Raw genomic sequence first — 13,766 nt, forward strand, 5'->3', positions numbered from 1 at the left:
GGACAGAATCCTACATTTAACAACCAGAAACTCTCCAGCAGCAGCACACAGACGCCTGAGGAGCCCTAGCTGGTTACTTCGAGTCAGAAATTTGTACAAATATAAAACAATGCCACTTTCCTTGCTGAAACCTTGTTTGGAAAATACATTTTTCATACAATTGGTCTTGATGGTAACATGTAATAGGTTTATTGTTCTGAAATAAATAACATTTGCATGTGTCTAAAGTTGATTTTTTTAAGGTTTTCTCTAGGTACTGGTGCTGCTGTCTGGAACTCTTCAACGTTCTCTGGGATCCTTGATCACTTTTCTGAGTCACCAGGATCCGTGAGATGATGGTCTGGACTCTACCATGCTCCAGTGACATGCTGAGCTACCCGCTGAGGTGCTGCGTGAACTGTGGAGCTGCCACTTAGAAAGGAACATCTCCTCAGATGGATCCTTGAAGAGGCCGTTACAGTCCCCTTAGCCAGAGAGTGAGGCTCTGACCTTGAGGCTTTTCCCAGTTTCTGAGTCCCTCAGACTTCCCTGTTGCTGTTAAAAAGCCTCCATGACCAAGGCAACTTAATAGAAGGAACGGTTTATTTTGTCTCATGGTTCCAGAGGGATAAGAGACTATCACCATCGTATCATGGAAGTGTGGCAGCAGGCAGGCATGGTGGCAGGGACACCTGAGGGTTCTTATCTTAAACCACAAGCAAGAAGCAGAGCTCACTAGGAATCACACAAGTCTTATATTCTCAAAACCTGCCTCTGGTGACATAGCTTCTCCAGCAAGGTCATACCCTAAGCCTTGGAAACAGCGCCACCACCTGGAGGCTGGGCATTCGATTTGTGAGACTGTGAGGGACATTTCTCATTAGCACCACCACGGGCTCCTGCTGTGTCCCAACTTCGAGCAACCGAGCGAGTCTTCCCACCTTTGGCCCTATTCTTTGTTTCATATGAATTTAAACATATTTTTTGTTGTTTCACAAGAAAATCTACAGTTCTTTCAGGAGCATACCGGGATCACGTGAATACAACGTGCAGGCTTTCTCTGGAGGCTTTCTGGCCCACCCAGCGCCCCACGCCTGCGTACTGTCTTGCATCCTTCAGTGACACTGCATATCTTCACAAGGGCCTCTGTCTCTCTGGGTGAATCCACTCCTGGGCAGTCGACGACTCTGGTCTCAGTTGAGTGGACTCGTTTCTCAGTCTCGATTTTAATGCTTTCAGGTTGAAGCGCTTGAGGTTTTGTGTTTTTGGTCTTCTGGATCATCGAAAGTGCTGGAAATAAAGGTAACTGTCACGTCGTGTCATGCCATGCCATGTCATTTCATCCCTTAGCTTTCTTTGTTTGCTGACCAGTGTCTGGTTCTGGATGTCAGAGGATCAGGTAGTGACGGTGAAGCACTTGATAGGTTTAGTTTCCTGGGTTCATGTTTGGCTGGACCTGATCAGATATTTTAGTGTTTACTAATAGAGCTATTTTACTCCTCGAATGACCCAGTAGCTAAAGAAGAAACCAGAAAGTCCTCAAAGATATACCAGGTGGTTAACAGCTGAGTCCCACTGAGTGTTGAGGGGACAAATGAGCAGCCCGAGACCGCTCAGACATTGGCTGCTTCCAAACACAGGGTGCGAAGATGCTGACAGTTGAATACAACAGAGTGTCACTGCCTTGGTTCTGGAACACCGGGGTCTAAACATGAAGACACTGGCTCTGTCCTGAACCTCATTCTGTTCCCTCCTGTGGAGCTTCCAGACATAGGTGGCCTCTCAGACACCACTACTGTTCCTTGTGGGAGGCTGGAAATCCCATCTTGAGGCTCAGGAACCTCATGGCAGCCCAGCCTCAATGGCCCATAGATGAGGACAGGCAGGTATGTGTCAACAGATCTCCGACTGTCCATGGTGGGGTCCCCAAGCACCTAAGGCTGCAGATGAGTTCTGGAAGGCAGGAGGAGGCCAGGATCCTTGTCTTGGCTCTCAAGTACTACATGCCTTGAGTTCTCCATCTTCCTGGAGTCATCCAATCAGGTTTTCAGGAGAGGGCTGTGGTTACTTGTACTGTACCCCAAAGCCAACTATTTGATCTCTGCCAGGTTAAGGACACGGGGACATCACATGGACAGCTGACACTTAGCTTAATTTACACTACAGATATTAACAGGTGCTCCATCGGTACCACTAAATGAATGTTCCCTAGTGCCTGTGGTTGCCAGCCAAATACAGAGTCCACAGGACATAGGAGCCCTGTGTAGAGGTAGAGGGCCTGAGAGCTCAGAGAACCTGATCAAGGCAGATCATGCCTACTACTCTGTTTCAGCTGCACAAAACACGCAGCCCTTCCCATAGGCAGCCTGGGGTGAGTCTCCACACCGTCTGGATGACAGACTCCAGCCTCTCTCTTATGTCTGGCTGACCGTTACTGGAGCGTCAATAGAGTTGGCACCCTCACATCGGGATGACTGGCAGCTGCTTGGTAAAGCCTCACTATCTCCCTTGACCTCGGAAGTATATTCTATGTCTCAGGGCAGACTGCCACAATAAACATCTAACCCGGCTCCACTGAATCTGGTCTTCTGGGGCTGCAACTGACCTGGTTCCAAGGGGTGACTCAGACAGGCCTGCTTCCAGTCTCCTCTGTGGCCTCAGTCAAAGAGCTGAGGCCTAGCCAATGAAACCGTGGATATTTAGTGAGGGGGTCCTGGGGAGAGCCTTTCATGTGGTAGAATATCAGTGGCAAACTGGATCAGTGTGTTCGGTCTTCTGCCTATTCCCAGCAAGCTTAGAGAAAACACAAATTCCTCCCCGAAGTGCATGGCTCTGGGTGATCTGGCTGCTGGCTGGCCGCTGGCAACAGGTGCTCTAGGTGTTGTTCGCAATGGCTGGTCTTCCTTTCTCCACCTGAATCTGGTTCCTTCTGTCGCAGGCCCAACCTTTCCCTTGAGCGCTCACTGTCACTGGCTACCATTTCTCTGATGACTGAACGAAAGCTTCCTAAAGCCAGGACCTGTGCTTCACTTAGCATAGCACTGCTCTCACTGGGACTCAGATCACAGGGCAGGAGGGCACAAATGGGGGGTGAGTGGCGGATTGGCTGGATCCTGTGCTGGTGGGAAGTTCCAAACAGATGACTAAGGGGTGGCTGGGTTGAGTTAGTACTGGGATAACTGGGTAGTCAGGGTATCTGTTACAGATCCTGTGGAGGAAAGACCCCTACACACACACACACACACACACACACACACACACACACACACACACCGCTTGCCTCTGTCCTATAGCACCTGCTTTTGTCTACCGAAGAGGATCATTCAAACCAGCACTTCCCCTTCCCCTTCATACCAGAGAGAGGAAAGTTGGCTTCCAGGCAATAATGGAAAGTATGTTTAATATCAAAAGCTGGTTCAAGTATCAGATAGTGACTATGCTGGAGAGTGGCTTCTGGGACCTCCTCACCACCTGCCATCCTGGAGTCCCTGGCGTTAATGCTGGAGATGGAGGGCCCAGTCTCCCTATGCCACTGGAGTCCTAGAAAGCCCTTCAGAGAAGCACAGAGGCCAGGCGGAAGCCTGTCCCCTTTCTGGAACCCTGCCTGGGTGGGCAGGACTCTGGGCCTGGGTGGGCCTGGAGAGGACTGCGTGGCACCTGCATCCTCTCCACGGTCTAGACATTGGACTTGGCGATGATCTTCTCCAGCAAGCTCATCATTCGCTCCTGCAGCTGCAGGCTCTGAACCTGCAGGATGTTCTGCTGGTCCAGCACGCGGCGCACCTCTCGGCATGTCTCCTCCATGGCTCGACTCAGCCTGCGCTGCTCTTCTAGCATGGCCTCCAGCAGGCGCAGCTTCTTTTTCTGTAGGTGACAGCTCCTCATCTTGCGTTTCTTCACAGGGCGCTCCTCTGACCTGTCCGGGAGAGACAAGTGGGTCACAGGGACCGGAACATGGGAGCTGCCAGACCTTCCCGAACACCCCACTGGACACACGGGAGCCATATCTGTGAGAGAACAGCTATCTGGTGATAGCTAGTGCTGGCTTGAGGGAGGAGCAGGCAGTGCCAAACCCATCCACATCCCAGAGTGTGGACTATGTAGGTTCATGATCCTGACAGCACCCAGGCCCACTGAGCTGGTGACGGGTGCTCACAGGTAAAGAGAGCAGGGAGCAGCAAGGAGAAGATGCTGGGCAGTGTGTGGTGCTTGGTACTCTTAAGGGAAGTGCAGTCTGCAGCCCCCACTGGCCTATGGCAGATAAAGAAATGGGTTCAGAAGGAAGGTCTACCCTGAGCCCTCTGTCTCTAAGTATGCCTTTGGCAATGGGGATGCATCAGACACGCCATCTGGGCTCCTCCCCAGGAGATGCCCCTTGGGTGCTCTCTTCTCGCCTAAAAGCCCTTGCTGGACAGCAGGGAGCTGCCAAAACTTACAGACCCTAAGGCCTGTTCGGGTAACTGCCAGTAACTGGCCTGCACTCTGCATTCTGAGCAAAGTGGAAGATCAGCTAGTCTTGGGGACAGAGCCCCAGGCAGCTGTGCCTGGGAACTCGGCTTGGTAAGCCATGGGAACAATTGGCCATAAATCTCAGGCCTCTCTGCTAGTTTGGTCTGGCTTTAGTAAAGACAGATTTTTGTCTGGGCCCTTCAGTGAGAAATTTCCTCTAGAGGAGGGCTTTTTGGGTGAATTAAGCAGATGTTCCTAGCCCTAGGGACACTGGGTTCTGAGACCTCCATAGAGACACCTTTCCTACCTTATCTGCTGTCAAACGGGCTTGAAAGCCCATAACTCAAAGCCATGTTTACTAGTTTCTTCAACCGTCTGACTTCTCTTTTACCTTGGAAACCCATTTAAATATCCCATAGAAGTGCCTGCTCTGGACTCCATGGTCCAAAGCTACAGGGTCTCCTATTTGTCCCCCACCTCAGAGGCTCTGTGAGTACCTTGCAGGCACAGGCACGTGGCTAACACAGGCCTGACATGTGAGGACGGTTAATACAGGCCCAGTCACTGCTCAGGAGGTGCAGACCTACACCTCCATGTTGTGAGGACCTGCTGCTGAGGAGGGGACCCAAGAAAGGGCCTATACTGGGATTTGGCAGGCAGGGAAGGCATGCTTGGGGCCTGGCCCTGTGTCTTTCCTCCTTGAGCAATACTGATTGATCCCCATTTTATGGTGGGATTCAGGGGTCAGAGAGGTCAAAGAACTTTCCATGCAGGTAGGAGGTGATGGCGGCTTGGACAAGCCCCATCTATCCACTTGCACTAGAGCTCTCGCTGCACTGAGGCTGACCTGACCCTGAACTAGGCCACAGCTACGGCCCATTAGCCAGTCAGAGCAGAGGATGCCAGAGTGTGTCATTGTGCCAATATCAACCCCTTGCTCTGGGCACTGGAGCTTTGGCCCCATTTGGGAATGGGGCAGGGAACGAAGATGCCAAGGTAGTGCTGGGTCAGGAGAGGGAGAGCGAACACACTACCTGAACTTAAGGGACAGTAAGCTGGAGGAGCTGTCGGAGCGATCGTCCTCGAAGCGGCCTTCATAGGAGCACTGGGTATACGGTAAGTACAGAGGGGTGGACTTAGCAGACGGCGACAGGGACGCCTCGGTCTGGGACGTGGAGGGCCCCGGCTGCTGGCCATCCGGCAGTTTGCCCTCACAGGACTCAGGGACCTTGGCCAGAATCCTATCAATGGCTAGGTAATAGGGCCAGTCCGGCGGGACGGACTCGCTATCTGTCATGCATTTTAATTTCCTGAAACGAAAGACACAAGAGCCAAGGTAAGAAACAGCAGGTGAAGCCTGTCCTGCCTGACCCTTGGGCAGAGTGGCATTCGAGGGGGCTAGGTCCCCAGAGGAGCCATGCTAACACAGGCGGGAGCCACTCTCAGCCAGCATGGTCTTACTCAGCAAAGTCAGCCAGGCGCTAGGGCCCCTGTGACACTGGACAGAAGGTAGAGGCTTTGGGACCTGTACAGCCTTTGTGTGTCAGAAAGAAAACCCAAGCATGAACAAGGGTACCCATAAATGCTATGGGGTCTGGTTACTATGGTCTTTGTTCTTCTGTGGGTTCTAAACTCACTGCCATGAACTGAGAGCTCTTTATGTAAGTGATCACCTTCAGTGATGAGTGTGTGTAAGATACTGACATAGCAGCACTTGTAGTCTACAGAGATGCTTCCAGGAGAGGGGACAGCAGTGCCACAGGAAAACAGTGCTCACAGTTCTGAGCCTGCATCTTGTATACACTATGATCTTGGAAGGGTTCATTAACCTCTCTGAGCCTCCATGTTTTACATTCATAAGATGGGGATGAAAAAGCAAATCCTTTTTCACAAAGCTAAAGAGAAGATTTAATAAAATAATGTCTGGTAAACGGGGGTCCAGGCTCCAACATTGTTCTCAGCTGAACCTACCGGGATGACGTGTTAGTCCGTATCAATGTGATGCTGCTACCACTCAAGCCCTGAGCCAAGCCTGACCTAGCACTCAAGCCCACAGCCTGCCCAGAGACTGTGGGGCTGGGTGGCCAGTGCCATCTGACATTGCCTCACACCCCACCCTCCACAGTGCCAAAGTCGAAGGTCTGACCAGTGTGACCGGTGCCTTCAAGACCATGCCCTGTCTTCTCCAACAGACGTCCTGTCTTACTAAGAGGATTGTCACATCCCTGTCCTTGGCCATCCCCTGAGAAGGGAGGGCTGGGGAGACTGGACACAGGCTGGTTGAATAGGTCTGCAGAGAAAGAGGCAGCACGGAAGCATTTTGGCCCTCAGGGCCACCTTGGGCCCATACAGGTTATTTGCGAAGGCTGCAAACTCCGAATCTGAAGGCAGAGAGCTGGCTGAATGAGCCCTCAACACAAGCATAGCCAATAATAAGGGGCTGCTGCCCAGGACAGACTGCAGCTAACCAAAGCAGAGGCTGGCCTTGGGGAGTAGCATCAAGGGTCTAGGGGGCTCCACCACATGGTCTGGCTGCATCAGAAAGCAGAGGCAGGTCACACAGAACAGAGCAGAGTGCTCTGAATGAATAGCAGGCACCGTCAAGCCACCTGAGGACATAGGGAAGGTGAACTTTATTACCGTAAGTGCCATGTCAGCCTTCTACTCAGGCTCCGCCTCTCTAGTGAACTGCGTTCTCTGCTCCACTTAAGCCCACTCTTGGAAAAATGGGGATAATCTGTCTCCATGGGGGCCTCATGTGGTATTTCAACAAATCATGTTCCATGGAACCTACCTACCTATTCTTATTTCCTTTAAGTCAGAACCTTAATATATAAACAGCTTTTGTACAAAAAAGAAAAGACTTCTGTGAAGCTGGGAATGGATGAATAAAGAACTGGTGCTATAAATTGTGAAGTGCTCTAACTCCTACCCCTAGACGGCAGTGGCTGGCCTTTCCATGTACTCTCATCTCCTGGCTCACAACCACCTCTAGGAATGGAGACAGACTCTCTCCCCTAGGACTCTGAGGGAGGCTTTCAAGATAAATAATGAATAACACAGCTAAACATTGTGAGCTACTGAGTCAAAGGGTACTAAGGAAGACAGGCAGTGGTGCCTCCAATGGCCCCTAGAAATCCTGTCTTTACCAAGCACTGGAATAGGACTATAGGACGTAAGGAAGCCAGGCAGCCTTGGGTATGGTTGCTATCTTCATGTATTCACATCTGTTCCTGCAGGCCACAGACTTGGTCTCAACTCTCTCCTCATAAGACATTTAGCATCAGTCACAATAAATGCCTGATGCCAGCAGCCTAAGCAGCTGCTGGCGCTGTGGGTTTTTACTTTCAGGACAGCACTGGGGGTCAGAAATGAGCCCTGGACACGGCAGGCTTGAGGCCCTCTCACTTCGTCCATGGCCCTCACAAGTCAAAACAGCAGTTAGAAATAGAGTTTCAGTGGTAGAGCGCTTGCCTAGCAAGCGCAAGGCCCTGGGTTCAGTCCCCAGCCCCAAAAAAAAAAAAAAGAAATAGAGTTTCAGGGTCTCATGGTCTGTCCAAGGTCTTGCTGGGTCCTATCTCCCAGGGGCACAGGATTGATGGGCCAGGCAGGGGTTCCCCTCCCTTCCTTGGGGCATCTCTTTACTGATGAGGGCATGAGAGCACCTTTCTTCCATGGATTCTGGCTGGGGTCCTCACAGATATGCCTGCAAGGCAAGGTCTGAAGCAGCCTCCCCATCTGCCCAACTCACCAAATGAGCCATTAGGACATCTGTGAGCCCCGATAGCACCTATCATAGGATCTGAATATGATCTTAGGCAGCCCCAGGCCCAGACTGTCTAAACTACTGTCCTCCCTGGACTTCTACTGTGACACCTCCCCTCATAAGAGCCTCATGCACACAACCTTCACTTTATATTTTGACCTTCATCCCACCCACTACTTTCTCATGCCTCCAAAGTCCACAATCTCCAACCATCCATGGTCCTTGCCCTGTACTTGGCTCTCTCCAGATAGGTCAGACCCACCACAGCTACTCCGTCCTGGATGCCAGAGATGCTCCAGGCACTGAACTTAGTATGGGGAGTCCCCAGCCTAGAGTTGTGTGCTGTCTGGGGAGCACCCCCCACCGAATCCTCTCTTACTAACCCTGGGCTGGGCTCACCTAGCTCTCATGTCTCAGAGTATCAGGGTCAGCCAGGCCTGGGAGTCAAACCTCCAGTTTCTGTACATGAAACAAGGGCCCTATACCCTTCCCGACTCGGGTACTTGTGGTAGGTGGGGTAGGCAGAGCCAAGCCCAATTGGTACCCTGTAGTCCCTGTTGAGGACGCGAGGTCATACGATCTGATGCTGCTTGCCTACCGCTGGGGCATTGTGGCAGGCAGGAGCGGGTCTAATGTCAGCCTTAGAGCCATCCTCGTGATGGTGCAGCTCCAGCCCTAGTCCCAGGAAGTTGAGCTGAGGACACTCCCAGTCTTGCCACTTGAGAGTTCACGACCAGTTTTTCACTTGCGGGCCTCAGTCTCCCCATCTTCCCAACGGGAGGGAGGCTGCACAAATGGTTCTGGAAGGCCGTCTTGCAAGTGGAGCTCTGACCTATACAGGTGGGATCACCTAGCTCAGATGACACACACCCTGCCCGCCTCAGAGCACAACGTGGCGAAGAGTGGAACAGCCTGCCTGGACGCCCCCCACAGCCGTCCCGCACGCTCACCTGTACTGGAAGGTCATGTTGGTGATTTTGATTTTGATCTCCTCGCCTAGCCGGCGCTCCCCAGTCATCTCGAAGAGCTTGCTGGCCATCTTCTCATACACCTTGGCATTGCGCTTGGTCTGCTTGAGCTCATCGAAGAACTCCTCCCAGACCAGCATGAGGCCGCGCATCTCAGCGTCTGTCCAGTTGCGGGCCCGCCGATGCTTCTCGGTCTGAGGAGACACAAGGTAGCCAGGCACTTCGGCTGCTGCCATGCTGGAGGCACCTGCGGGGGTAAGGAGGGCACTCAGGCAGGGCCTCAGGCCTGGCCCGCGCACCATGGGCGAGAGGCAGTGCACTTGTTCACTCGCTTGCTCGAGGCGGCTCCACGCTCAAAATGGGGCCTACATCTGACAGGCAGGAATTTAGTTAAAAGCTTTTAAACGGGAAACGTCATTTTGATGTCATGTTTCCATAGCAACAGAGCAACTGCATAAGCTACAACAACAGAAACCTTTTAACTGAAAGCACAGGAATCAGGGCCGCACTGACGGGCCATCAATATTGCAGTGAGAGGCTGTACCCAAACCCACCGTGGCTCCCAGCCCTCCTCCCACCCTGCTGGCCCTCTAGGCCCCAGAAGAGACTTACACTGTGCTTGAGAGGCTCCTACAGAGGGGATCCAGGCAGCAGTCCCCACCTCAGCCCCACCTGGTTCATACAGGTCCAAGGAGGCCCAAGGTGGGCAGTATGCCGAGACACAAAGGCACAGAGCCACAAGGGAGATGGAGCCCCCAGTACTGCCTTGGTGACTGTTAGTGTGGTCAGGTCCTTGCTGAGAGGTCACCCTCTTTTCAGAGGACCGTCAAGCTTTACCAACAGCGGTACTCATGGGGCCCTGCCTCTGCCTCATTGACTCTGCTTCTCTTGCTCTACTCACACAACACCCTGGGTGTATCAGGTTGTATGGGTGCTGGGAAGCCAGGCAAGTGAGAGCTAGGCCTTGCCTAGCCATGAATGTTAGAAGGACACAGATGCTGGTCTTCATCATGGGAAGAAGCAGGAGCATAGCCCTGATGGAAGAGGCAAACTGAGCTGAGCTGAGGAGGCCCACCAGAGAAAAGTGGCAGCAGGCAGAGGGCAATGTCAATGTCCTGAGCAGGGCACATTTCAGGGCTAGTCCTCAAGAGACAGAGCAGCATTGGGGTGGGGACAGGCAAAACATCAAGATGAGGGGTTAATATGCCCACAGGGTTAGGCATACACCTCAGGCTGAGGGGCCAGCAGGAGTGTGGAATATAGAATCTGCAAAGGGAAAAGTTACCACAGGGCATAAAGAACTAACATCTGGAAGGTAAGTCCCAAATGAGACTACATGGGACCTAAGACCCTCATGCTAGACTAGCTATGGTAGACACATGTTCTAGTTTGATCCTGGAATCTCTGGGTCCACTACACTCTATTGGTAGTCATACCTGGTTCCCAAGTAACGAGGCTAAATCTCTCTGGTCAGCAGAGTAACAGTGATCACTGGCTTTCCCCTGCCTGACCAAAGACAGGAAGAACCCAGTCCTGGAGAAAGCAGTGTCTCTGTGCTTCCTGTGTCCACTGTATGGAGCATAGTCAGTAACTTATTGGGTAGGAAGGGTGACCTGAGTCAAAATTAGAAATGAAAAGGCAGCTGAGGGCAGCCCCTGGAGGCCTTGTTGTGCCACTTCAGAGGTTCAGGTCAATGCCAGGCTTCCTATCTAAACCCTGGGAGTCACTTGGGGATTTCCTACTGATGAGCTATCATAGATACCCATGATTGTTCTATTTCTCCTAAGAGTACTCAGAAGGTCTGCAAAACTCCTCTTACTGCCAGGCACGCTACTGGCCTGCTGGTTCGCTGCTGCCCCCTAGTGCTGAGTGTGGGACCTGGGTCCGGTTCTCAGAGCTCAGTGACTAGAAAGTGCCTTCTTCCTCCAGGAAGCCCCCTGTTCTTTTAGGCTCAAAAGATTGATCCTTGAGAAGCAGGGCAACTAGGAACCTGCCCTATTGCCTCCACAGACAGCATTTCCAGCTAACAGGGAAAGACAAGCTCCTGTTATTTTAGTACAGAGATGAGGACACTGAGGCTGGAATCTATTGCTAAGGTCACACGGAGTCAGAGAGTGCTAGATTCAAAAGCTAGCAGCTTGAAACTAAGCATAACGACATATCCTTTTAATCCTAGTACTCAGGAGGCAGAGACAGGGCCAGCCTAGTATACATACTGAGTTCTTGGACCCCAGGTCATGCTTGGTTTCTTTCCCTGTTAGCTGGAGATGCTGTCTGTGGAGGCAACAGGGCAGGTTCCTAGTTGCCCTGCTCCTCAAGGATCAATCTTTTGAGCCTAAAGAACAGGGGGCTTCCTGGGGGAAGAAGGCACTTTCTAGGCACCGAGCTCTGAAAAACAGGCCTGAGCTACACACTCAGCACTAGCGGGCAGCACTGGGTGACTATAAATGACTCAGCAAAATGCTGGCCACAGAGCCATAACCTCTTTAGGGATATGAGGAGGTCCTAGTTCCCCACCTGCCATCTCAGCCCTTTCCACAAATCTCCTTAGAGTCTCTGGAGAGTTCAAAGCCAGGCCAATGGCTAGCTGTTGGTTGATGGATGTCACTGCCATTACTCAGTGTCCTGTAGTTAGATGCCTACAGAGATAGCAACAGCAGTTGCTCGCCCAAGTTCCAGGAGGTAGGAGGCATCAGAGCCAGTCTGGCAGGAGCTTCTCCACAACCATACACTTAGGTTGACACCTAAATGGGGGTAAGATGGGCTCCCATCTCTTCTCAGGAATGTGGGTATCAGCAGCCCCAGGTACAAAGTGGCCTCTGTGGAGGCACCTCCCAGCGCAGAGTCCTTGCCTGGCTTCCAAGGACAAGAATGAACAGGTGTCTGTCCAAGCCTCAGTTGCCCCTACCTAGGTTGGGACATGCTTCTCTATTCAGGGTAGAGTTCCATACCTTGACACAGCTGCATGGCCTGCTAGGAGCCTCAGTTGTCACAGGACGAGGAGGCAGGAGGCTGAGGACTAGGCCCCCAGTAGAACCTGAAGGGAAACGGGGCAGGTCAGCTTTAGCAAGTGTCTCTTAAAGGTCAGGCACACTGAATGGGGTCAAGACTGGTCGTCTTGTGAGCTGGTGAGACCGATGTAAGCTCTCTGGGTCTGGTTTCCCCTCTAAATAACGAGTCTGGGGCTAATCTGAAACTTGTATTTATGGAAACTGTTCAGGCTGCAAGAAACCAGGCCTGACCAGGATGATAACAGCCAAGCTCAGCCTATATGGATAGAGGCCAGAGTAGAAATGGCCAGTTTTAGTGGGATTCCAGGTAACTTTTGAGAGTGAGAGAAGAATTTAGGTGTTGAAGACTTGACAAAGGCCTGGAGGTATATGAAATGTAGGCACACATGGCAGTGGCCAAGTATAGCATTGACTAAGAGGTAGTAGGATCTGGGTCTAGAAGGCCTTGGGGCACTAAGGAGTTGGAACTGCTCTGGGTAGTTAGTGGGGTGCAGTCTATCTCAGTGGTGGGTAGTGAGAGGGGTTATGACCTACCTTAGAATTGGCTCGTCATAGCAATTCTTAGGGTCTTGCAGCCTAGGCTGGGATGGAGGCCTAGGCAGCTAGGTCGTTTAGCTTGTATGTTAGAGATTGCTATCACATGTTGATAAGGAGTCCAGACTCTTAACCTTTGACCCTCTGCCTTTGTAAATAGCTCTTCCCACCCCAAATATGCCCCAAATGCCCACCCCAAGCTTGAAGTGAGGCAACCATCTCTTTCAGGACCACAACATGGAAGGAGATGAGACTTAGGCTTTTAGGGCCAAGGATGTGTGTGGATTCCAGGAAGGTCTTGGTGATTCTCAAGTGCCTGGGTCCTCTGCTCATCAGCCTTTGCTGGGCTTGCCAAGTAGGCCTTTCTGATTTGGCTGAGCTTTGTCACCTCATATGGAGGACCAGGTAGACAACTCCTGCCTTACAATGGAAACTTGACAGGCCTTCAGAAAGTGTTTCCCAAGCAGCCTTGTTCCTGCAGATTGACAGATAAAGTATCTGCACTTCAGGTTTAGCCTAGATACTAAAGAGGGGACCTGGTAAGATAGACAGTGTCATAGACAAAGTAAAGGGATTTGTAGCCTATAAGGACAGGGTAGATGTTGCAGACACAGCAGCCAACCTAGGACAAAGGCAGAAAGACCAGTTATGCTGAGGGTCAGAGGGGGTTCTGTGTGGATCAGGAGCATGACCAGAAAGGCAGAAGGGCTGGTGGAGGGCATGCAAAGACTCCAAGGACTGTGTGTGCCCTGTGTGAGGACAGTGCCTCCCCACCCCTCTAGGACCCTGGAGCAATGTGTGGAAGCTGAAACATCAAGGATCTTGTACGACAGGCTTAAAATGCCAATAGCCATGAGAACCTGGCACACCCTATCTCCCAGACAGGAAGACTACTTTAATAGGTCTGTGAATACTCCTAGGCCTGGTCCCAATTCCAGGCACACAGGCATTCCATACCTAGTGTTGCCTGATCTTTAGTGTCAAGATGGCTGCTGGTAATATCTTGCCTCACTGGAGATAAGCAGGATGCTCTCCTCAAATGCTAGAAAGGAGGTTCTC

General features: G+C 51.8%; 1 protein-coding gene across 4 annotated transcripts; it reads right to left on the bottom strand.

Moving 5' to 3' along the window:
• Positions 1–559: 559 nt before the first annotated feature.
• On the bottom strand, positions 560–13,691 carry Msantd1 (Myb/SANT DNA binding domain containing 1). 4 transcript variants are annotated; one of them, XR_004389409.1, is made up of 4 exons: positions 9,145–9,711; positions 5,463–5,738; positions 2,585–3,895; positions 560–1,269 (listed from the first exon to the last, which is right to left on the bottom strand). XR_004389409.1 is itself a non-coding variant. In XM_032915841.1 (4 exons), the coding sequence occupies exons 2-4, from the start codon at positions 9,312–9,314 to the stop codon at positions 3,655–3,657; spliced, it is 687 nt and encodes a 228-aa protein (XP_032771732.1). In that variant the 5' UTR covers positions 9,315–9,356; positions 12,114–13,691; the 3' UTR covers positions 3,353–3,654. The 4 variants fall into 4 exon arrangements, 3 of the variants coding, with proteins under 3 accessions (XP_032771732.1, XP_032771731.1, XP_032771733.1); XM_032915841.1 differs by lacking the exon at positions 560–1,269 and adding an exon at positions 12,114–13,691 and having other exon boundaries at positions 3,353–3,895; positions 9,145–9,356; XM_032915840.1 differs by lacking the exon at positions 560–1,269 and adding an exon at positions 12,114–13,691 and having other exon boundaries at positions 3,353–3,895; positions 9,145–9,409.
• Between the last annotated feature and the right edge of the window lie 75 nt (positions 13,692–13,766).

The sequence above is a fragment of the Rattus rattus genome, chromosome 11, assembly GCF_011064425.1.
Source record: "Rattus rattus isolate New Zealand chromosome 11, Rrattus_CSIRO_v1, whole genome shotgun sequence".
Classification (NCBI taxonomy): domain Eukaryota; kingdom Metazoa; phylum Chordata; class Mammalia; order Rodentia; family Muridae; genus Rattus; species Rattus rattus.